This window comes from Protopterus annectens, chromosome 11.part0 (genome assembly GCF_019279795.1).
Source record: "Protopterus annectens isolate FY-2018-M chromosome 11.part0, PAN1.0, whole genome shotgun sequence".
NCBI lineage: Eukaryota > Metazoa > Chordata > Ceratodontiformes > Protopteridae > Protopterus > Protopterus annectens.
Window position 1 is genome coordinate 295867458 of NC_056745.1, and position 25299 is coordinate 295892756.

The 25299-nt window shown below is 37.3% G+C and overlaps 1 protein-coding gene across 9 annotated transcripts in view; it reads left to right on the plus strand.

Annotated features, from left to right (window-relative positions):
* Positions 1-25299, plus strand: part of ABCC9 (ATP binding cassette subfamily C member 9) — a 1652866-nt gene that overhangs the window by 1032841 nt on the left and 594726 nt on the right. For all 9 annotated transcript variants that reach the window (XM_044087794.1, XM_044087796.1, XM_044087793.1 and 6 more), the window contains one exon: positions 24772-24929. In XM_044087794.1, coding sequence (XP_043943729.1) covers positions 24772-24929 — 158 coding nt within the window. The remainder of the gene's footprint in view (positions 1-24771; positions 24930-25299) is intronic.

The window sequence follows — 25299 nt, forward strand, 5'->3', positions numbered from 1 at the left end:
TAACTCCAGGGTGGCACTACAGTGGGGAAAAGGCCATATATTACTTTCATTGAAATATGAAATATGTTTCAGTGAATTGTGTTTTCAGTGAATTGTGCACAGTCAAATGTGTATCAGTGAAATGTGCTTTCACTGAATAGTCCTAGACCCAGAAAAATATGTTTTCTTTTAACAGTACTGAATGGCAGACAGTCGTGCTGAGATATCTGAAAGGAAACCATTGGTTCGGCTGCTCCAGACTGAAACGTGTAGTTCTTAGCATTTTTCCACATCCTTTACGGAATCAAATATATAATCCGGTCATCTAACTTCAGATCTATCACCCTATGAGGGATTTTAGTGATTCTTAATCTAAGTTTAGATGGTAACATCTGTTGATTAGTTTTAGAGATAAGTCAGATGTCAGGTTGATTTCCTTCAACTCTTTCATGGTCTTGAAGAAGAAATGGCAGCCATTAGGTACTTTAATTCTGTAAATCAATACTGAGGTTTCAAGTGTGCACTACTTGTAAGTCAATCCATTATTCACTGCAGTCTATAAAGCAGCTCTAAAAATTACTTGTATCATGGTAGTTCAGACTCAATTAATGCCACGTAATACATGTTGTAGAACAGATTGTTTCTTCAGTCCGTCTATCTGAGATTCCTAAATGCAGAAGACCGTAGAAGAGCTGGCTAAAAGTAATCTGCTTTACAACACTTGTAAGTTCATCTGATATACTTAATATATTCAGCACAGCGCTAAATGTCATTTGGCCAACTTTTTGCTCCTGTTTATTGCAGTCTAATCTGAATGTGTTATAGTTAATTTTTAGCAAGTGTTGTTATTTTAAAGGTAATGTTAAAAACTAGTATTATAAGTTAGTGGCTTCCATCACTGTCACCAGCCAGCAGTGCATAGCTATGTGAAATGCATGTACAGTAAGTAATCTGTAGGCTGTCAGGAATATTCACATAGAACCTATCAGAACTGCAGCACAGTCTAACCTGACACAGTAACCCAAAACAAAAGTCAAACCCATGCTCCTGCACATTTTATTATAAAACTTTTACATCTGTGGTACAACACCATGACTAAACAAAATACATTGTTGACATAACTGACCTGGCATGTCTTTGTTTTTATTAGTACCCAGAAAACTAAACCATGTTTTGCCCGATCTAGCATACCCAGTTCTGAAGTAATGTGTTGACTAAGTGCTTAACCTCTGTAAAGAAAACAGTATTTCTAGAAACAGAATTGTTCAAACCTTTGTTAACTACTATGTTCACATTTTAGTGTCATAGTTTCGGTTTGTTCCTACTAAAATCTGTAGTTTTCTGGCAAATCACTGAATACTGTAGTCACTAACTAATGACATACATTTGATTTTCTGTCTTCATATCCTTTGAGAAAATGCATGCTAATGCAAAACGTGTTATTCTAGCAACTTTCTAAGTTTATAAGATCAATAATTAAAATAAGTCTTTGATTTGGGGCCTTGTACCACATTTTTTTTTGCTTTATCCAGTTACCCTGTGGGGAGACACTGACAGGTTTGCTGCCATTCCATCCAAGGACTCCATTTTGTCCATGCTCATGATGTTTCTTCAGTAAAATGTTACACCTCACAAAAGGTGTAAGTGACTGGAAGTTTAAAAGGTTCAGATAGCTTCAGCAAGGTCAAATGGTCAGAGGAGTAAATAAGAAAAACAATAATGTTTTCTGATGTACTTTGTGACTGGTAAAATAAGTAAACCTAAACAGTATTGCTCTTTATTTAGAATGGTTGTTGAAACGGACCTAAAGGTCACCTAAAAACTGTAATACTGTTGGAACATATATGCTTAGATCAGGTCTAAGCTGAGCTGTTTGGATCCTTCTTTTTTGGGGTGCCTTTTGGGTACTATATATGTTCACTTCATATCAATTGAGAGGATAATAGTGCTATTCCTGTAATACACTGAACCAGAACTGGCCTTAGGTAAACTGGCACTCCAGGCAAAATGGCTGCATGCCCCCCCAAGATTACTTTTTTGTTTATTCCTTTGTCTCACAGTTTCTCTCACTCTTCATTTTTTCCTAGAGTTATTCATTTGTTCTGTATTTCATTCATTCATTCAACATGTTCTGTCTAGGCAAGACTACAATCTGATAATTGAAGAGGAAATAACTGCATTGAGCTGGGTTTCTGGTGGCTGCAAGGCCCCAGAAGATATGAGGTTTCTTGATGCTTGAAGTTGCAATTAAAGGTATATTAAATGACCTTTTCATCCAATGTTTGCTTTCATAAAAGCCATGATCAAAGAAAGAAATGTAATCTTACTCTTGAAAGATTTTTTCTTGCATCTTTTCAGCTCATCCTAACTGACCAAAACTACACTGTAACACCTGCAGTGGGAATAACAGCATTAATCTGTGAGATTTCTATATAGTCCAAGATGCATGCTAGTTTTTTAAATAACATTTTCGTCCAGTGATTGCCTGAACAAAAACCATGGTTTCAGAAATAAATTCTGTCTTACTCTTTAGATGTGTTTTTTCCTGTATCCTTTTATCACATCCTAACTGACCAAGACTGCTCTGTAGTAACAAAATTAAGCAGGGGGCTGAAAAGCACCCAGAACCCATAGGGTTATAGATGCTGTACGACACATTTTCGAACTTTTTTCCAAACTTTTGTTCCATTGATTGCCTGAACAAAAAATCATATGTATGGAAAAGAAATTCAGTCCTACCTTTTTGTTTCAGGGAAGGAATACGTTGTATTCCAACTTTTATACTCAAAGCTGACCAAACTCTACTTCACAATAAAGTTGAGAAAGCAAATGCTTGTCAGGATACTGTACATATAGTTGGGAATAGTATCTGCCCCCCCACCTCAAAATAGGTAGCTACTTTATGTGTATCCCCCACTTATGTTAAATTGGAAGTGAATTTAAGGAATAAATGCCCACAGTCATAGTTCAAGCTGCTTCTGTCATATTTATATACAGCACAACTCCTTACCCCTACCCTCAAAGACAGCCATCTTCTATGTCCTACTCTGGTGTCAGATTGGGATAAAGCTGAAAATAAAACAAATATAACAAAACATGTTTGCTGTCAGACACATGTAAATGCCATGCTTATTCACTTCCCCAAAAGATAACTACCTTTATATGCACTAGATGTTTGATTGTGAGGGAAATGAAAAAAAAAATGATTATAGTAATGTTTACAACTTGTTACTTCTAGAGAAAGCACATTGGTCATATACAAGCTGTAGTGACCCTCTGTATACTTCCCTGAAGTTTGTGAGGGACGTTAAAGAAATAATGACCTCACTGTCCCCAGCTCAACATATGATACAGTCACCTCTGAGGTTTCAAAGAAATGTTAAAGAAATAATGACATTGTTCCTAACCCCACACACAAATACAGAGACCTTCTGTGAACACCTATGAGCAGGACTGGTTTTAGACTTGCTGGGTTTCATGGCAGAGGTGATTACTAAGGCCATGTAAAATCAACTTATACACCTTTGGTGTGTAGGGACCTCCGGAAGTTCTAAAGGTCTGGTCATTCTGTGATGCATTTATCTGTTATTTTTTGAGGGATGAGTGTTAAACCAAGCAAGTGACAACAGTATCAGTTATTTCATCATGGCAACCCCCACCAAGCAGGTATGGCCACTACTATGTCCACTTCAGACATAAGACTGAGATAAAAAAGGATGATCATATATCTCACCTTTACAGCCATGTATTTCACCTTTATGATGCTTCACATAATCAGCTTAGTCTTGCAAAACCAAAATAATAAGCAAACAGCAGCAGCCAGCTAGTCATTTCCCTCTGAAGAAGACAGCCACAGCAATTATGCCTATTCTGTTTGTGTGCATCAGCTGTCCAGTTAAGTAGTTATCTTACTAATCACAAATCCACACTAGTCCTGCTAAGCAGGAAGGTAATTGTATTGGCTGACTTAAAATGGTGACTTTTGGAGAAAAGGTGGTGAATTGTACTTAATACATAATGACAATAATTAGAGTTAGTGACTTCTTTAAATTCAAAAAACTTATAGTAATTCACAGTCTCTAATTCAGTCAATGTCTTATATATTAGTATATAGCATTAGTACTAATATTTTAAAAGTGTCCATGATTCTTTCTAAATTTGTTCCCAATTGTGTTGAGATTTGTCCCTGATTCATTTAAAGTCATGATTGTTAAGTAATATTTCAAATCTGCAGTCCAATCAAACAAGTTAGCACACATTAAGGATTGCCAAAACAGGTTGTGCCACATAAAACACAAAGCCAGAGAAATATTGCCAAAATATCTGGTTGATCACTGCCAGCAATATTGCAAAAATACTTATTTCACCATACCTCTCAACCTCTTAGCATAAGAACTCTGGACAATAACAAAAGTAATGGGAGGAACAAAGACCAAAAATAGGGACATAACATGAGAAAGTTGATTGCTAAAATAAAAAGTGTTATGTTAATGTTCATTTTCTGAAGGATATGAAGTCTAGAATTCATATGTCTCATTATTTCGTCACTCCGGTTCTAAATGATTTGCTAGAAAATCATAACCTTTATGAGGAACAGACTAAAATATGAAGCAAAAATCTGGACAATTAAGAGGTATGTATCTCTTCCCCAGAACAATCGGGGTTTATCAATCAGAGGCAAACAGTCGATCAGACTCTTACTCTTGAAGCTATGATATCTTTATCCCTAATGAAACAAACACCTATTTACACCTTAGCTACAGATGCTTCTAAAGCATTTGATAGAATCAATAAAACATTTCTGACCTTGATTCTGCAAAAATTTAATTTTCCTACACAGTTCATTCACTATATAAACACTTTACACAACAAAGCATATACCACTCTACAAATTAACAAATTTAGCTCCAAAAAATAAAAATTAACAATGGGATTAGACAGGGCTGTCCCTTATCACCTTTCTTATTCAATCTGTATATTGAGCCCTTATTTTTACTAATAAAACAAAGAACATATCATAATATACCGGTCCTTTTTAACACTGAGATATCACTGTCAGCTTACGCAGACGACTTAAATATATATTATTCTCTTTCCAACACGGATCTTATCAAAATCAATAACTCAATAGAGATATTTTCTAAATTCGCGAACTATAAGGTAAACTTGGATAAGACAACAATATTCCCGATTAATAACTACGCACAATACCTAACTGTAGGTACTATAACTAATATTAAAATCAGTGACCACATACAATACTTAGGAATAGCATTCTATACCGATGCACATAATTACTATCAGGACAATGTGATCAAAACTTGGGACACCATACAAAAAGACTTGGTAAGATGGACACAATTGAAACTCCCCCTCCTCTCTAGAGTAGCCATCATTAAAATGAATATCCTCCCCAGAATACTTTACATATTTAACGCAACCAATACACTGATTCACAATAAAGTGTTTAATAACATCCAAACAACCCTCTCAAAATTCGTTTGGCATCCAAGACCTAGCAGGATAAACTATCAAAAACTTATATATCCAAAGGACAATGGTGGGGTGGGTCTGCCTGACTTTAAACTATACTATGAAATTATCAAAGGTAGCAGACTAATCAATATTGCAAATTACAGGGAACAAACAAATATGTGGTGCCCAACTTGGATGAAACTATATCACAACTATGTTAAAACATTATGATTTAATCCCAAGGCCCTCCCATTCCTAAAGGGAATGTCTCGAAGAAGATACAAATACAAAATCCAAAAAGTCAAAACTGTTGCACGGAGAAGCAGGACTCTTGAAAAGCAATGTCCATGTATACTCACAAAGGCTGCCTGTAATGGCACACCATCAACTGTTCTTTAAATTCAAAAGTCAGTTACAAAAAGTCACAACTTGCTATTCAGCACTGTCAGGAACTTCCAATTGCATCAGTTAACTTCACCGAACAATAACTTGTAGACATTCAAATGCACTAATCCAAGCGTTCAGCGAAGTTTAAAGAAAAAGAAAAGTTTATTTAACATCCGGCTAGCGCTTTCAACAAGGTCTTCTTCAGGCCGTTATACAATTTTTCAAAAACTTTCACATACATTTATAGAGGATGTGACATAAACAATCCAATGTCATATCCTGTGCAATTTAAAAACAGTTAAAAATGAAAACATTCACCTAACCATTTAAACACTGTGACATTTAAACACATAGCACTCTTGGTAGGAGTAGCAAATGTAGCTACTGTTTATAAAAGCATCAAAACTTTTTTGCATCCCTAAAACTATTACAAATAAAATATGTTAGAAATTTAAAATTATAAAACATTCTACTAACCATTTAAAGGCTATTGAGTTAAAATACCTGACTTTTAGTTGGGTATGACTTCTTACAAGCAACATTAGCACATGCGTTGACAAATGCCATAAACTACACTATTATTCGCACGATCATCAACAATTACAGTTCTGTGACTGTTCACACTAAAATACCTTGAAAGACTAAATATTCTACTAAACATTCAGGCATCTTGAAGTAATATACCTAACATACCGTTAGGTGTAAAAAACTGTAATATTACCAAGCGCTAAGTTCATGTTACTTATAACACATATAAGACCTACGTGTGTAGGGGGGGGGGGTTAGGGATGAAAGAGGGGGGGGGACTGTGATACAGATGATGGTGTATGAAACTGGTGAAAGGTCAGTCATACCAGACAAGGGGGTGGGATAAAATGGGTAAAGGGAGTGGGGGGGGAAATATGTTAGAACTTTAAAATTATAAAACATTCTACTAACCATTCAAAGGCTATTGAGTTAAAATACCTGACTTTTAGTTAGGTATGACTTCTTACAAGCAACATTAGCACATGTGTTGACAAATGCCATAAACTACACTATTATTCGCACGATCATCAACAATTACAGTTCTATGACTGTTCACACTAAAATACCTTGAAAGACTGAATATTCTACTACACATTCAGGCATCTTGAAGTAATATACCTAACATACCGTTAGGTGTAAAAAATGTAATATTACCAAGCGCTAAATTCTTGTTACTTATAACACATATAAGACCTATGTGTGTGTGTGTGTGGGGGGGGTTGGGATGAAAAGGGGGGGGGAAGGGGGAATGTGATACTGATGATGGTGTATAAAACAACTGGTGAAAGGTCAGTCATGCCAGACAAGGGGGTGGAATAGAAAGGGTAAAGGGAGTGGGGGGGAAAAAGGGGGGGTGGGAAGGGGCAGGAATGCAAGGGATGGTAAATGATCCATACACAAATAGGATCAGAAACTAGGGAAAGAGGCGAGCACAGTGACAGAGTCATGCTAGAAAGTATTAAGCTAAGTGTTGGAATATGACTGGAAAACTAGATTCAGCAAATAGGTTTACCTTTGAGTATGGGCTCGATTGATATCCTGTCATTTAAGCCGGGGCTCCTATCAGCCCTCAATCTAATGATCCATCTCACCTCTGTCTGTTCTGTTTTATTATGCACATCCCCTCTTCTATTACCCGGTTTGTTCAAGTCTATTACTTGAAACACAAAGCTATGTTCCTTCGAGGTATTCGAGACGTGTTTGGCCAGTGCATTGGATAAACATAGCATCTTAATTTTATAGACATGCTCCCTAATTCTCTCTTTAAGTTTTCTATCTGTTTTTCCTACGTAAAACGCAGGACAATATACGCAGGTGGCCAAATATATAACATGTTCAGAATCACATGTAGCTGGTGATGTAAATGTGAATTCTTGTTTAGTAGTTGGGTGCGTAAATGCATTGGATTCTTTGATATACCTAGATTGGTTACATTTATGACATTTCTTTGTTGTATTAATGTTATCACCACTAGGTCCTGCTCTATCTATCCTATTTGGGCCACACAACATCTTATGAAGGTTCATTTTATTTTTATATGTAAATTTAGGGGTATCACCTAACATCTTAGAAATGGTTGCATCTGTTAAAAGGATATCCCAGTGTTTCTTATAAGTGTACTTAATGCTATTTACATCCTGAGTAAAATGTATGGGAATCCGAACACACTGATTACTATTATCAGGGAAATGTCCAGGGCTTAATGTGTCAGCATGTTGCACAGCAAAGTATGGATGTGCTCTACCTTCCCTTAGACTGTCTATCCCTCTAAAGTTTTCTTCAATTTCATCCTCTGCATATGACCTCTCCAAAAATTTAGTCCGTAAGTCGTCTAACTCACCCAGAAATCCTGGATAGTTAGAGTTCAACCTAGATGCTCTCATCACTTGGCTCCTCATAATATTACTAAATATATGGCCTGGATGCATACTGCTGCGATGAAGTAAGGTGTTTCTATAGCATTGTTTCCTGTACACCCCTGTATTCAGTGAAACATCAGGAAGCTTTTCTATGTACACATCTAGGTAGGGTATAACTTCTCTCGATTTAGTCATAGAGAATTTTAGAAATTTCGTAGCCGTGTTCATTTTAATTTCCAAACTATTTAATTCCTCCTCTGTACCACCCCAAACCAAAAAGAGGTCATCAACAAATCTGGTGTAACAGAGGGCATATTTCCTAAATTTATCAAACTGAAAAAGTGATTCATCCTCCCAATCGGCCATAACTAAGTTGGCATAGCTATTGGCACAAGAAGTGCCCATAGCTACGCCATCCTTTTGTATATAAATTTGACCATTAAAAATGAAGATGTTATTCATTAATACTATTTCCATTAGGTTACAAATCACCTCAATTCTACCTTCAGAGTAAGTACCTTCCTTCACTAACCGTCTATTAAGCCTCCTGAGTCCATCATGATTTGGTATCACTGTAAAGAGTGACTGGACATCAAATGTTACTAACAATCTATCATGTATGCCATGCTTATTTTGGGTTTCGACCATTTCCTCATATAGTTTAATTAAAAACTGTTTCGTATCCTTTAATATATGCTCATACTTGTTAACTATAGGCCTTAACAAAGATTCCAAGTATAGAGATATGGGCTCAGTAATCCACCCTTTACCTGCAACAGTGGGTCTCATTGGTGGACATTCACCATCTTTGTGTATCTTAGGGATTCCTTGAATGATAGGTATAGTAGGATGTTCAACTATAAAGTATTTAAATAATTCCTCATTAATTTTACCTTCCTTCAACATAGCATCTAAACTGTTGTACACATTAGATATAATCCTATCAACTGTATTAGTATTAATCTTTTGGTAGAAGCTATTGTCATCTAACATTGAGGTCATCTGTTGTTTGTAGAAATCCATGTCCATCACAACGACTGGACCACCCTTATCAGCAGGCCTTATCATGATTGTCCTATCATTATTTAGGCTTGTAAGTGCTTTTCTTTGGGTTGGTTTTAAGTTACCAGCCCATCTCTTACTTCTATTAGCATAATCATTCTTATGTAAGTCTTGTTCAACAAGTTGGGAATAAGCTTCTATGAGGGGATGGTAGTTAGGAACATAGGTACTGGGTTTTCTGAATGGATGTTGTGTTTCCAAAGAATTATAAAAATTTAATTTAATTTGCAAATTATGAATAAATAGTTTCAAGTCAATAACACTATCAGTAATGTCGCTTCTGGTCGATGGAATAAAAGTTAGTCCTTTTTCTAGGCAAACTGCTCTTCTTCAGTCAATTTCCTGGTGGATATATTCCACACTAGGGATTGTTGTTCCCTTGCCAGATCTTCTTTAATGTAGGTCCAGTTTGAGTTGGTTCTGCTGGCCTCTTTCTCTGTCTCCCCCTGCTTATGGAACGTCCTTTCCCCCCTCCCCCTCCTCTCCATTGACTGGCAATAGGGAAAGGGTGGGGTGGGCAATTACTCTTACTGGGAGTCCCATTAGTGATGGTGCACGGGGTCAAACTGTTATTCATATTATCACCACTTGTACTATTAGTGCCCCCCTCTATATGTTCACATATATCTATTCGTCTATTTGCTTCCTCAAATACAGAGATATCATGTACATTACTCACTGGTGATGCACTACTATTGTTTCTATTTTCATGGTGTATTAAAGCTGATGTTACTATAGTTTTGTTTTCATACGACCTTGTTCACCTTCTTTTCTTTTAGCTATACTATTGCTACTATGTATATCTGATACATTCAGGTCTCCTTCACTCCGTATATCTGTTAATACATCTTTCTTGTTACTACTGGTATTGTGCAGTTTATCTTGCATCTGTTCTCTACCATCCTTTGGCCCTGTGAGTGAAGTCTCCACTCTAGGCCAGGTGAAGACATTGCCCCTTTTGAAATCGTTAGTGTCCCTCCTAATTTTATCTCTTTTTTGTTGTAGTAACTTTTTCTCAAATATGAACACACCATCTAACATCCTGTCTAGTCTAGTGTCTAATATTTGTTTTGGATACAATGTATGTAAACTCACTTGTTGTTCTTTAATTTTATCTCTCAGGGCATTTTCAAATTTACATATAAAAATAAAATGAACCTTCATAAGATGTTGTGTGGCCCAAATAGGATAGATAGAGCAGGACCTAGTGGTGATAACATTAATACAACAAAGAAATGTCATAAATGTAACCAATGTAGGTATATCAAAGAATCCAATGCATTTACGCACCCAACTACTAAACAAGAATTCACATTTACATCACCAGCTACATGTGATTCTGAACATGTTATATATTTGGCCACCTGCGTATATTGTCCTGCGTTTTACGTAGGAAAAACAGATAGAAAACTTAAAGAGAGAATTAGGGAGCATGTCTATAAAATTAAGATGCTATGTTTATCCAATGCACTGGCCAAACACGTCTCGAATACCTCGAAGGAACATAGCTTTGTGTTTCAAGTAATAGACTTGAACAAACCGGGTAATAGAAGAGGGGATGTGTATAATAAAACAGAACAGACAGAGGTGAGATGGATCATTAGATTGAGGGCTGATAGGAGCCCCGGCTTAAATGACAGGATATCAATCAAGCCCATACTCAAAGGTAAACCTATTCGCTGAATCTAGTTTTCCAGTCATATTCCAACACTTAGCTTAATACTTTCTAGCATGACTCTGTCACTGTGCTCGCCTCTTTCCCTAGTTTCTGATCCTATTTGTGTATGGATCATTTACCATCCCTTGCTTTCCTGCCCCTTCCCACCCCCCCCTTTTCCCCCCACTCCCTTTACCCTTTCTATTCCACCCCCCTTGTCTGGCATGACTGACCTTTCACCAGTTGTTTTATACACCATCATCAGTATCACATTCCCCCTTTCCACCCCCCCTTTTTCATCCCAACCCCACACACACACACACACATAGGTCTTATATTTGTTATAAGTAACAAGGATTTAGCGCTTGGTAATATTACATTTTTTACACCTAACGGTATGTTAGGTATATTACTTCAAGATGCCTGAATGTGTAGTAGAATATTCAGTCTTTCAAGGTATTTTAGTGTGAACAGTCATAGAACTGTAATTGTTGATGATCATGCGAATAATAGTGTAGTTTATGGCATTTGTCAACGCATGTGCTAATGTTGCTTGTAAGAAGTCATACCTAACTAAAAGTCAGGTATTTTAACTCGATAGCCTTTGAATGGTTAGTAGAATGTTTTATAATTTTAAAGTTCTAACATATTTTTTCCCCCCACTCCCTTTACCCATTTTATCCCACCCCCTTGTCTGGTATGACTGACCTTTCACCAGTTTCATACACCATCATCTGTATCACAGTCCCCCCCCCCTTCTTTCATCCCTAACCCCCCCCCTACACACGTAGGTCTTATATGTGTTATAAGTAACATGAACTTAGCGCTTGGTAATATTACAATTTTTTACACCTAACGGTATGTTAGGTATATTACTTCAAGATGCCTGAATGTTTAGTAGAATATTCAGTCTTTCAAGGTATTTTAGTGTGAACAGTCACAGAACTGTAATTGTTGATGATCGTGTGAATAATAGTGTAGTTTATGGCATTTGTCAACGCATGTGCTAATGTTGCTTGTAAGAAGTCATACCCAACTAAAAGTCAGGTATTTTAACTCAATAGCCTTTAAATGGTTAGTAGAATATTTTATAATTTTAAAGTTCTAACATATTTTATTTGTAATAGTTTTAGGGATGCAAAAAAGTTTTGATGCTTTTATAAACAGTAGCTACATTTGCTACTCCTACCAAGAGTGCTATGTGTTTAAATGTCACAGTGTTTAAATGGTTAGGTGAATGTTTTCATTTTTAACTGTTTTAAAATTGCACAGGATATGACATCAGATTGTTTATGTCACATCCTCTATAAATGTATGTGAAAGTTTTTGAAAAATTGTATAACGGCCTGAAGAAGACCTTGTTGAAAGCGCTAGCCGGATGTTAAATAAACTTTTCTTTTTCTTAAAACTTCGCTGAACGCTTGGATTAGTGCATTTGAATGTCTACAAGTTATTGTTCGGTGAAGTTAACTGATGCAATTGGAAGTTCCTGACAGTGCTGAATAGCAAGTTGTGACTTTTTGTAACTGACTTTTGAATTTAAAGAACAGTTGATGGTGTGCCATTACAGGCAGCCTTTGTGAGTATACATGGACATTGCTTTTCAAGAGTCCTGCTTCTCCGTGCAACAGTTTTGACTTTTTGGACTTGGTATTATTTATTTTCTTGAGTGCACGGAGCTTGTTGTGAGTGCTATCTTGTCTTTACAAATACAAAATGACTTATGGGAACAAATTAAAATAACACAAAATCTCTTCAAATCACTAAACCTACTAACTGCTTTTTGGACATTCCAACCATTACACCTTAACCCCAATATTCAATTAAATGAAAAGATGATTGACCTGAATTCATACCCACTATTGAAAGAAAAAACAGTTTTAGACATTTATCTCCTTAGGCAGGAATCTGTAGCTAATATTAGAAACAAACTTAATCTTCCGTCTAAATATACAATCATGGTAAGACAACTGAAAGAACTATGCTACAGATTTTGGAAGGATACTGACATCCCAGACCCACATATAGCTACATGTAGAACGCTATGGGATATGATGACACGGAAATAAAAATAATTTCAAATGCCTATAAATTCATTATCTCACTTAGGCACACTAAAGAAGCTATTCACTCCAATTACTGGACAAAACAAGATCCTACAATTGCCTCCAATACAATTGCACAGGCAATTCAGAAATTCTCCAAAGATATTCTCCTTCAGAAGCTCAGATATACTTAACTTATGATCCTAAATAATGCATATTTTACGCCCTCAATATTAAATAAGATGTACAAAGAACTCCCACCTCACTGCCAGTTCTGCCCCTCCAAAGAAGCTGATATTATACACATATTTTGGAGTTGTAAATGTACATACAAACTCTGGTGTGCCTTAAGAGTCAAATTAGAGAAAATGGGATATGAAAAATCACCCTTATCTTGGAAATTTGCTCTCCTACACATACCCCCACTAGGAATGAATAATAATCATATGCACATCCTAGTAACAACATTTATGCTAATAAAATATTACATCACCCTAAATTGGAAAGACAGGTCGATAATAACATGGGATGGATTTAAGCAAACAGCTAGGAAACAGCTTTTAGCACATAAATATATATCGTATTCCATGAGGAATAAAAGGACCCAGAAGGACACTTGGAAACTGATATCTGAATGCATTCTGTCATGATTGTACTTCATAACTCTGTATGCAACATAGGTTGATATAGATGAGATCTGTATATAGGTTATTTCTGTATATAGGCTCTATGTTTTTATGGCTGTGTGTTGAGTGTTATTGTTTATTTTCTGTTAACTTTTTTTCCTGTTTTCATTTTGTTTTGATATAACCCTAATAAAAAGAAATTAAAAAAAAGAAAAAAAAAGAGGTATGTATCTCACCCCCACACCACTCCTCTCATCTCAACTCTCCACAGAAAACCAAAAGATTATCTGATCATTGCCAAGTGCCAACCTTATTTTAAAATAATATACCAACACACCATTTCACTCCTTGCAATATCCCCATGTGCTTCAAGTAATACATATATATAATATATAAATATATATATATTTATATATAAATAACACCAAAAAAACTCCTGTTTGAGAAGGGAGACCTCGTTTGTATTTTTGTGTTCCACAGAGCATGCGTTCTGCAGTTAAAAGTTAATTACAGCTTATATCTGGGTGCTATATATTTTTTATGCTTCTTTATGATATCTATGTGCATCTGCTAACTCCAGGATTGCACTACAGTGTGGAAAAGGGCATATACCCATATTGGGGGAAGTGGGGGCGTAGCTCCCCCTACCTATTTTGGTTCTATATTGTCCACTTTACAATTCGGTATTTTGAAATTTAACATTTTAAGATTTCAGTATTATGGGTTTCAGTCAAGGGATTTTTCAGTATTTCGAAATTTCAGTCTTATATTCTCAGTCAAATGGGATTCAGTCAAATGAAATTTCTATCATCTGATAGGGAGCCATATATATATATATTAATGTTTACTATCATAAATTCGAAAGTAAAAATAAATAATGTCTTTATTTTCGAATTTATGCATCGAAAATGAACATTTTCGAATAATAGTAAACTCGAAAACAAGGGTGTATTGTCAAAAATGTAAACTGCGACATTTACGGCGATACACAGCACGCCCACCCTTCCCATAATCACCTACCTACCTAACCGAACACACAGTTATGCAGGGGGGCTGTGCCCCCCTGCACCCCCCCAACTTAATATTCCAACTCCGAGATCGCACTACAGTGAGGAAAGGGATGCATTTCCCTAACTGCACTGTACCACGATCCCCTCCCATGACCGAAAGTTAGAATTGCGAATGCACAGTTCATTCGCAATGCAAACCTTCGCTCATGTTACCTGCCGTAATATGAAGTATTCGAACATCTGATGTTCGAATACTTCATAGCCGTGCAAATGCACGTCGACATAATGATAGCAAACCTATACATATATATATATATATATATATATATATATATATATATATATGTGTGTGTGTGTGTGTGTGTGTGTGTGTGTGTGTATATATATATATATATATATATATATATATATATATATATATATATATATATATATATATATATATATATATATATATATATATATATATTTTTTTTTTTCCCCCCCGGGCGCATTTATTTTCCTTGAAACAAGTTATTTATTCATTTTTTTGTAGTAAAGAATCAGTGCTGTAAAAAACAAATAAATAAACAGAGAAAGAGTACCCTGCAAGAACATCAGCATGGTGGCCTAAGCGATTGCCTACTTGGCCTATGTGTAAAGCTGGCAATGCACTGTACATGATAGCTAATGATGAAGGATACATCTGGGAGTACCAGGTCTACTGCAGTCTTAATTGTACAGATAACCGAGTAAACAGAGTAGAATTCTAAATGGCAGAGTTCAGATCACAGCAGACGAGTTTATTTTCATTTGAACTCTGGATTATGTGAATGCACATATGGTACTTTGACACTCTGTATCTTATATGACTGTGAATCTGTAAGACATGAACCTCATTTAAAAAAAATACAGTTTGCAAAAACTAAATATGAAGATTTGTTTTCTGTTTCAGCAGTCATTTTCATATCTATATATATATATATATATATATATATATATATATATATATATATATATATATATATAAAACAGTACTGTTGATAACCATATGTGAATGTAGAACAACTCATACTCAATATGTAGCATTAGCATCAACTTGGACTATGTGTCTGTCACACCTGAAAACCAAAATAACAAGTGAATATTAACATATATTGATATATGCAATAACTGGATTCTTTTTAATCTTTATATATTTATTCTGATGATTTTCTTCCAGGAAGAAGATTTTCGAATTTTAATTAAATCCTTGAATAGATTATTTGTTGGGGCATCTTTCACTGTGACACATAAATGAAATATGACTGTAATCCTTAATATGGTCTATTTTATCAGAAACTAATATCTATTCATTTGTTCTAAATAATTATATCACATTAGCACATTCAACTGTAACATTTTTGACAAATGAATTTGTTTTTTCTGTTATTTAAATGTGTTACAGATTGACTAATTATAATTTTTATGGAGACAGATAAATTAAATGAACCTCAAATAAAATGTCAACTTGAGCATTGTTATACAAGTAATAGATGTTCTTTGTTAACAGATTCACTAATCTAGGATGGAATCTGTAGCCATTGTCTCAAGTAAGACATTGAAGGTTCATAGTTTTTTCTTTACTAAGAGTTCTTCTAAAGTTCTACAGCTTGGAAAAAGTGTCACTAGGGAATGAATTTGCAAGGTTTTTTGTGCTAGTATACAGCTCAGCAAGCTCCTGCCTGGTGCCCTGCAGAGTTTTACAGCAGCTGAGAAACAAAAGAGAGACTTTGGAGTGATTAAGTATAATTTTTCTGCATTTAATTGCTGCCGTTGGCTAATTCTGCCTAAAACGCCAATTTTCTAGACTTTCTGTGATTTAAAAAGTTTGTTTCAGCTACATATTGTACTTATTTTACTGCCTGCACTTTAACAAAGTCATTTTTGTGTTTGAATTACCTGTTTAACTGTTGTAGGCTACACACTCAAGTGGGATAGCCATTTCTGTGCATTTAAAGTGTTTTTTTATTGTATCTGCTTTATTTTCTGAAAAAAAAAACAAAAAAAACAAAAATATATACTTGTTTTCCTGCCTTTCTAAGATAGTAGAGTCCAGTTTTCAGGTTAGTGCTGAATTCAGGGCTGTGTTATAAGTTTCTCTGTTTGCCCATACCTTACTTGGATATAAAGAAGTTTCTATGTTCACTGTGAGAGAGAGAGCTTTGAGCAGCCTATCTGCCCCTGGAGGAGTGGTTTCTGCCCAGAAATTAGTAGTTTATTGGCCATTTTGGGATCATTTCTAGCTCTTTCATTTCCCTGGTATAAAACCCACATTTGCAAGGTTTTTGTGCTAGTATACAGCTCAGCAAGCTCCTGTCTGGTGCCCTGCAGAGTTCCACAGCAGCAAAGAGACAAAAGAGAGACTTTGGAGTGATTAAGTATCATTTTTCTTCATTTTCTTGCTGCCTTTAGATAATTCCACCTAAAACGCAGATTTTCTAGAGTTTCTGTGATTTAAAAGGCATGTTTCATCTATATATTGTACTTATTTTACTGCCTGCACTTAAGCAATGTCATTTTTGTGTTTGAATTACCTGTTTAACTGTTGTAGGCTACACACTCAAGTGGGATAGGCAGTTCTGTGCATTTAAAGTGCTTTTTTTATTGTATCTGCTTTATTTTCTGAAATAAACAAAAAAACAAAAAAAAAAACTTGTTTTCCTGCTTTTCTAAGATAGTATAGTCCAGTTTTCAGGTTAGTGCTGAATTCAGGGCTGTGTTACAAGTTTCTGTGTTTGCCTGTACCTTACTTGGATAGAAGGAAGTTTTTCTGTTCACTGTGAGAGAGGGAGGTTTGAGCAGCCTATCTGTCCCTGGAGGAGTGGTTTCTGCCCAGAAATTAGTAGTTTATTGGCCATTTTGGGCTAATTTCTCTCTCTTTCATTTCCCTGATATAAAACCCGCATTTGCACAGTTTTGCGTGCCGGACAGCGCCGGTTAGCTAGGGTATAACTATTCCCGGCTCCACAAAGTCTACTCTTCAATTTTTCCCTTGGAACTAGACAAACTTTCAACTTAAGCACTCAATCCATTCACTTCTCATACCAGCACTTGCTCAAAACTCATCAAGCACCAATAAACCTTAGCACTAGACCCCCCCCCATACTGTAGAGAAGGACAAGGCTCTCTATTCGACCTTATCAGCCAATCAGTAAAACAGTTCACTGTACCTATCCAGGTATGTCTCTGTCCAACTGGTGAATCTGGGCATTTTGAGGCAATGTTACAATTGCCTCATGTACACAGACAACCCTCTCCTCCTTCCACCAAACACTAATACATGCAAGAGATGCAATTATACAGCCAAACTGGAGGCTAAGCTCTCTCAACTCAAGAATGGACCAGGTAGTCAAGAGGAGAAGGGAATTACTTGCATCACACCACCAGTCTCACATAGACCTATGAAACCAGCACCGGCAAAAAACACACATAAATACACGAAAACATACTTGAAGGCTCTTAATAAAAGTCTGCACAAGCAACAGAGAACTCCAAAGCAGACATCCAAGCAACGTCCACCCCCCCAGTACAAACCATGAAACACATACTTCAGAAAACCAGTGTGCCACACAATCACAGCCCTTATGGCAAAATAACATACCCAACACACTAGTAATAGGTGACTCTGTAGTCAGGCACACTGACGTCCCACTCACTAGGCTAAACAAGGAGGTTACTGTTAGCTGCCTGTCAGGTACCAGGATCTGCTCATAACACAAGCACTCAAGTCACTCCAGAACAAGTACAAATATGACTCTGTAATTGTCCATGGTGTGAATGACCTGAGCAGTACCTCCCTGGACTACATGAAAAGAGACATGGAGGAACTCTCTGATCACTTAGCCCAGGCCGGTATGACCTTGACCCTGAGTAGCATCCTGCCCTCACCAAGAATGATACCCCTGTTAGAGAAAAAATTATCAATTTCAACAATTGGCTAAGCTTCTGGTGTCATTCAAAGGGTATCCAGTGTCTGTCAGCCTGGGATGACATGCTCGACAAGCCACGCTGCTTCGCTAGAGATGGCTTGCTCCTGTCACATTTAGGCTTTTGAATACTGGCCAATGCTCTTGCCACCCCCATAGTGCCTTTTTTAGGCAAGGCTCAAAAGACAAACCCACCATTGTAAATAGCACAAGTAACAAAAAACTGAGTGTAATGCTACTCAATGCCAGAAGTCTAAACCTCAAAATGCACGCACTCAAGGCACTCCTCAGTATGCAGGAAGTTGATATTTGTGCAGTAACAGAAACCTAGTTTAAGGCTCCAGAGAGCACTCCAGCACTACCAGGCTACAATTCATACCATACATTTTGGCCACAAAACCCGGACCAAAATACAAAAGGCGGGGGACTATCCATATTCATCAAGGACACCCACACCTCCAGGTTAGTGGCACAGCACGATGCTTCAGAGATCATCCACATGCAATTAACAATGGGCAAAACTGATATTCAAATTATAGCTTGCTACAGATCACCCAACATGTCCCAGGACCCCCACTCCGCATTCCTGGAAACACTGGGAAAAATAAAGGTCCTACCAAACACTCTGATATTGGGTGATTTCAATTACCCAAACATTAACTGGGAGAACTACTCAAGTACAAACCCCCTTCCCCAACATTTCCTAGATTTTATAAACTCAAACACCCTGGATCAACTAGTCAGCACCCCGAGCAGAGGTGACAACATGTTGGACCTGGTCATCACCAACATGGGTGATCGGTGTTCCACAACAGAGGTCAACCCCTTGCTGGTTAGATCTGACCATAAACTAATCACTCTGGATATCCACATTCTGCCACCACCCCCGTCAAAGAAATCACCATGAAAAACTTTTCAAAAGCAAACTTCATGTTTCTTAAGACCGAGGTGGGAAGTTTCAAAGTTCTCATGATAATGGATAATGCTGTTCAAGCTGCAAAATCCTTTACTAATGCACTCTATGGGCACCTAGAAGAAAGCATGGATTGTGCTATCTCAAACAAAACCAAGACTCAAGACTCACTCCTCCAAGAAAAGGAATCCATTCTGGTGGACCCCTGCTATAAACAAGCTATACAATAGAAGGAGGAAACTAGTACAGAATGAGTAATTCCCAAGAAGGGAAGCCATCCCTGATCAGTATCAGCAAGAAACTACATTCCCTCATAAAATCATCCAAGGCTAGCTTCGAAAGAAAAATTGCCATGGACTCCAAAGATAACCACAAGGCATTCTTTAGCTATGGCAAGAATCTAAGTGGCAATTCTCAGATCTGCTCGGAGTTAGTGCAGAGTGGCACAAAATACACTGAACCGACCGATATAGCCAACATCCTGGCAGACAGGTTCAGTGCAAACTTCACCCCCCCTCACCCCCAAAAGGGCCCATAACTATACCAGAAGAATGTAGTGCCCGTTAAATCACAAACACTTAAATTAAAACAGCCCTCTCCAAAGCCAAAAACACAGCATCAATGGAACCAGACAGTGTCCCAGGCTGCGTCCTACATGAGCTCAAAGATGAACTAACCCCTCACCTAAACACACTGTTTAAACTCAGCCTCTCCACAGGCTACACACCCACAGAGTTGCGCACAGCAATGGTTATTCCACTCCACAAGGGTGGAGCCACAATGGACCCCGGGAACTATCGCCCTATAAGCCTGACTAGCTTGGTCTGCAAAGCTATGGAGCACATCATTATGGATCTCATTAACAGAGACATTGGAAACCTCCAAACAATGGACCCTACCCAGTTCAACTTTGTTAAGGGCAGATCATCCCTCCTAAAACTGGTGGACCTCTTTGAGACAGTTACTAAGGCTATAGACAAGGGAAAGGTGGTCCACACAGCCTACTTAGACCTTGCAAAGGCCTTTGACACCATTCCCCACTCAGGTATTATAGACAAGCTCACCAGCCTGAACATAAACCCCTACATCAAGAGATGGGTTGCAAACTAGCTCATGGACAGAACGCACATGGTAAGAGTTGTGGGAGCTAGGTCTGACTCTAAACTGATTACAAGTGGCATTCCCCAGGGCTCAGTCCTAGGACCCCTCCTGTTCGGCATATACTTCTCAGAGGTACAGGCAAGCACAGGAGGACTATGGCTGACCATGTTCACAGACGACTGCAAATTAGGGGCTGTAATTGACTCTCCGGCTGACACAAACATCCTCCAAAAGGGTCTCACTGAGACAGATACCTAGTGTCAAAAACCATGGCCTCAAGCTAAATGCCGAAAAGTGCATAGTCATCCTCTTTGGAAAAAACAAAGTACCCACAAACTACCACATAAGTGGTAGCCCCCTAAATATGGAAGACGTAATAAGGGATTTGGGGACCTAAGTAGATAATAACCTCTCCTTTGATAATCACATTGCCAAAGTGGTTAGAAAATTCTTCTATGTAGCCCACCTAATCACAAAAGGGTTTTCATCCAGATCGAAAGAGGTCATTGGGTCCCTCTATGCATCACTCATCAGACCCATCATAGAGTACAATGTCCCATTTGGCATGTATCTTACAAGACACCTGCAACAACTGGAAAGACCACAGAAGTACCTCACCAAGAGGATCACTGGCCTCAAGCAGATGCCCTATGCAGCTTGACTGAAGAAATTCCAGCTGTACTCGGCTACATGCCACCTACTCAGAGGTGATCTCTGCCTGACATACAAAGCCATGTCCAACCCAGAATTGATGGACATGCTCCACCTAAAGAAAACCATATCCCCTTGAGTCACATGCTCCAGGGATCTAAACCTCACCACAACAATAAATAGGACATGCTGGAGGGATAGATTCCTGTCCCAGAGACTTCCCATGCTCTGGAACAAGATTCCAATCTACATTAGGCAGAGCTCCTCGCTAACCCTCTTCAAGAGAAACCTTGACGAGTGGATGCGAAACAGAAAGTTTACTCCAGGGATCACTTCAATGGTTCTGCTCAACAGAGGCACAGGGAACTAATCTAAGGGGGTGGCAAAAGCCAACACATTCTGGCTAGGCTTATAAATGCCTTCGGGCAGATAGCCTAGTACCTACCAATGAACCTATGAAAGCAAGTGCTGTACATTCAGGTATTTTGTAAAAGTTCCAGGGTTAGCTGGGGTTCTAGGTTTTATTTTTACTTCAAAGGAGACCATTTTGTGGTCTGACCTTACTAGAGAAGACATTACTCTATGGGGTATGCAGCAGTCTCTCATACTAATGAGGACCAGATCCAGTATGGCTGCACCCCTTGTTATTGTATTGACAGTTTGGTCCAGGGAATTTGTGTTTACAAAATCCAGGAATTCCTTTGCCTGTATGTTTGGTGTCGTATATGATTCACAGTTAATAGTGGATTAATTAAAGTAGCCCATAAATGTGGTATGGAGTTGTATGGTGTGGGTTTCCAATAAGTTGAAATACATGGTATGAGCTTCCTGACCGATCCATCCTAGAGGTAAAGAAGGCAGCTAGAAATGCTGATATACTGACACCCATTAGATACTAGGTATGCTGTGAGTGTGACATCTCTGACTGGGCCATGGCTGTGGCATACATACCAAGCAGATGGTGTAGCCAGTTAAAGGCATAATCTAATGACACATGCACGTGAGAGTAATATTGCAAGCTAAATCTGTCAGCTACCATAAACAACTGTGAATTAATTAGGGAAAACAAATAATGGCTACCTTGGTGATCTCTTCTGATCAGCTTTCCCAACAGGACACAAATGAGTTGACCAAATCAGTGGAGGGTTAGGATTGTCTGGATGTGGGGTGGAAGAAGATATTTAAAAATGATATGTGGTAGATTACTGTGACAAAAGAAACCAGCACTGCCAATATCTAAATAGTAAAACAGTTATAGTGAGCTACTGAGACAGTCAGATAGATATTCAGACAGTGTTGAACCATTTTTGTAAATATTGTACTAATTAACTGTTTTAACATTAAATGAAAACGCAAGCAAAAAAATGTAGAAATGCCCTACCATGTTGGAAAAAATAGTGTTTGCACTGAAATTTAAAAGTGTAGCAAATTCATAATAATACAATGCTGGGAAGTATAGAAATGCATCAAGCATATAAAAGGAGTGTATTGTATACATACGCGTGTTTTAAAGTTCCACCTCATAGTTGATTTGGAGATGCAATAGATTCTCCTTGTCAGAAATGGGAGACCCAGTTCTCCAAGTCTCTGCACTTTAAGATTTATACCATCATTAAAGAAAAACAAGTAGTGAATTCCCAAATCCCCTATCACATTTGTAAAATGTATACCCCCAGCATAAGTTACTATTCTATTAATACTCCTATTACTTCTGTAAACACTCTCTGAGGTCACTATGTTGCAGAGAAAGAGGAATACTCTGAGAGAGCATTGTTTTGGAATTTATATATTTTACCCATAATTACACCTACATTTTCACTGTCCCAAGAATCACAACTCAGGTCTTTAAATTTTACCAGACACCCTATAACATACAAGTATAGAACTTTAGAGAATCAGCCTCCTTAGTCTGTTTTCTCTTTACAGAATTCATATCATTTGATCTGACATACTGTCTGTCCAGTGTTGCAGCCTGAACTACATATTGGTGATTCTGACCATGCATGTCGATGATTCTAGCCACACATAACTGGTCTCTGTGTCATTCTTTCAGAAATACTGACACACCAAATATTATTAAGACCATTCTAAGCCTGTGCTACATTAGCCTTCAGCTTACCAGTAAAGGCTGTTGCAGTAAGTGAAGCAAGCAACTCCCATATGTACACTTTCTTAGCTTTTGGAATGCATCACGTGCTATGTCTTGTTTCTTTTCATGAATAAACACACACTGAGTTTACCCAACTTTTTCTGAGAACTTCTAATGCAGTGTCCCTGGATAGTTTTTGACACCACCCTCCATCCTCTAAAGAGGTTTTTATTGTCAAGATTCCCACCTGTATCCCAATGTAACTGTCTCAGTCATACTCATCACTTGTTTAAAGTAATCATCTCCTTTTATCTTTGACTGACTTCCAGTTGTTGCAATAAAGATTTTTGTCTTCCCAGAAGGATTGTAATTTCCACACCGCTTACCTTATTATACATTGTTGGCGATGTCTACACTACAGCATTTCCTGGACTGTTTTGGGGTTCCAAAGACTGCTCATAGTACACTAATTTTAACTCCTGTTTGCAGATGTTATACTTTGTATTTAACTTGGATGACATTGATAAAGGATATGAATGGTCCCATATTTTCTCTTTCTGTTGCATTTACAGCTTTGCATTTTCCATAGACAGGCAGATATTGCTGTAAACATACATACATACATACAAGTATTTCAAGCACGGGCATTAATGCCCTTCTAGCTTGACAATATACCAAAACACTTGTTCCCATAATAAGTATCCAGGCTGTTCTTAAAATATCTAAACTAGTTCCTGCTTTAATGTAATTTGGTAGTCTATTCCATGCATCAGCTACTCTGTCAGAGAATCAATTAATACACTTCTCATTCCTATAGAATCTCCTACATAGGTTATCTGATGATTCTCTAGTACTTTTTGATAACCCCAAATATTCCCAGAGGTAGCTGTCCGTAAATGTCCTATATACCTGAATAAGATCTCCTTTTAGATATCTGTAAGAGGCACTTTACAAGTTCTTGCTGTATGTCCAACAGTGTTATTACTAACCCAGAAAGCATTAGATATTCAATATATCAGCATTGTGTTTCAGAAACCAGGTCACAATCCACCTTGATATTTTTTTTTTCTGCTGTGATTTTTCAAGCTGTCTAATCAGCTTGTTGCGGGACACAAATCCAAAATGCTGGCTAAGGTATAAATGCAATTTCATAGCTTACTGCCCCCTGTGGTGTTCTCTGTGTGAGAGGAAAAGAGCACGCAGATTGATCTGACAGATTTTTTTCACATTAAATATTGAATGTGCCTTGTTTTTCTGTAACAATATGTATGTGTGAGCAATTTTAAGTCAAGTATATTATATGCATTTTGATTCCTCAAAGTAACAATTGTTCGACTGTTTTACTTTGTAGTTTGATGCTTTAGTTGACTAAAGTGAAATATTCAATGTAGCTTTAAACTAATTCCAAATGGTTTATGTGTCTTCCTGCTTTTTCTCAACAGCACATCCCCCCAGCACTGGAGTCCCTGACAAGGTCGACCTTGCTCTGCTTATCAGCGATAGGACTGATCTTCTATGCAATCCCAAAATTCATCATCATCCTTGTGCCTCTTTTGATAGCGTTTTACTTCATACAAAAATACTTCAGGGTTGCTTCTAAGTAAGTTGTTAGATGTTTGCTGTGGTTTAATATATGAGATAGCTTCTGTTAGAAAGACTTCAGTAAGCAGATCCCAGAAATTAGGTCACATATCATAATATATGTAACTGAGTAATCTCATTACTTCTGATATTATGTGAAAAATATTCTAAATTAAAAGGAAAGGCAAAAACTCTTGATAATAAAATTTCATTGGAGTGTATACCATTGCATGTTTCATTTTGGAATATGCTGCTAATATTAACCTAAGCTTTTATGTATTATAATGGAATACTGAAAAGATCCAAATATGTTTTAAAGACAACCTAATTTTGTCACTGAATTTGGCTTCTGTCATTCTAAAGCAAGACATTTTCTGAAGAAATTCTAA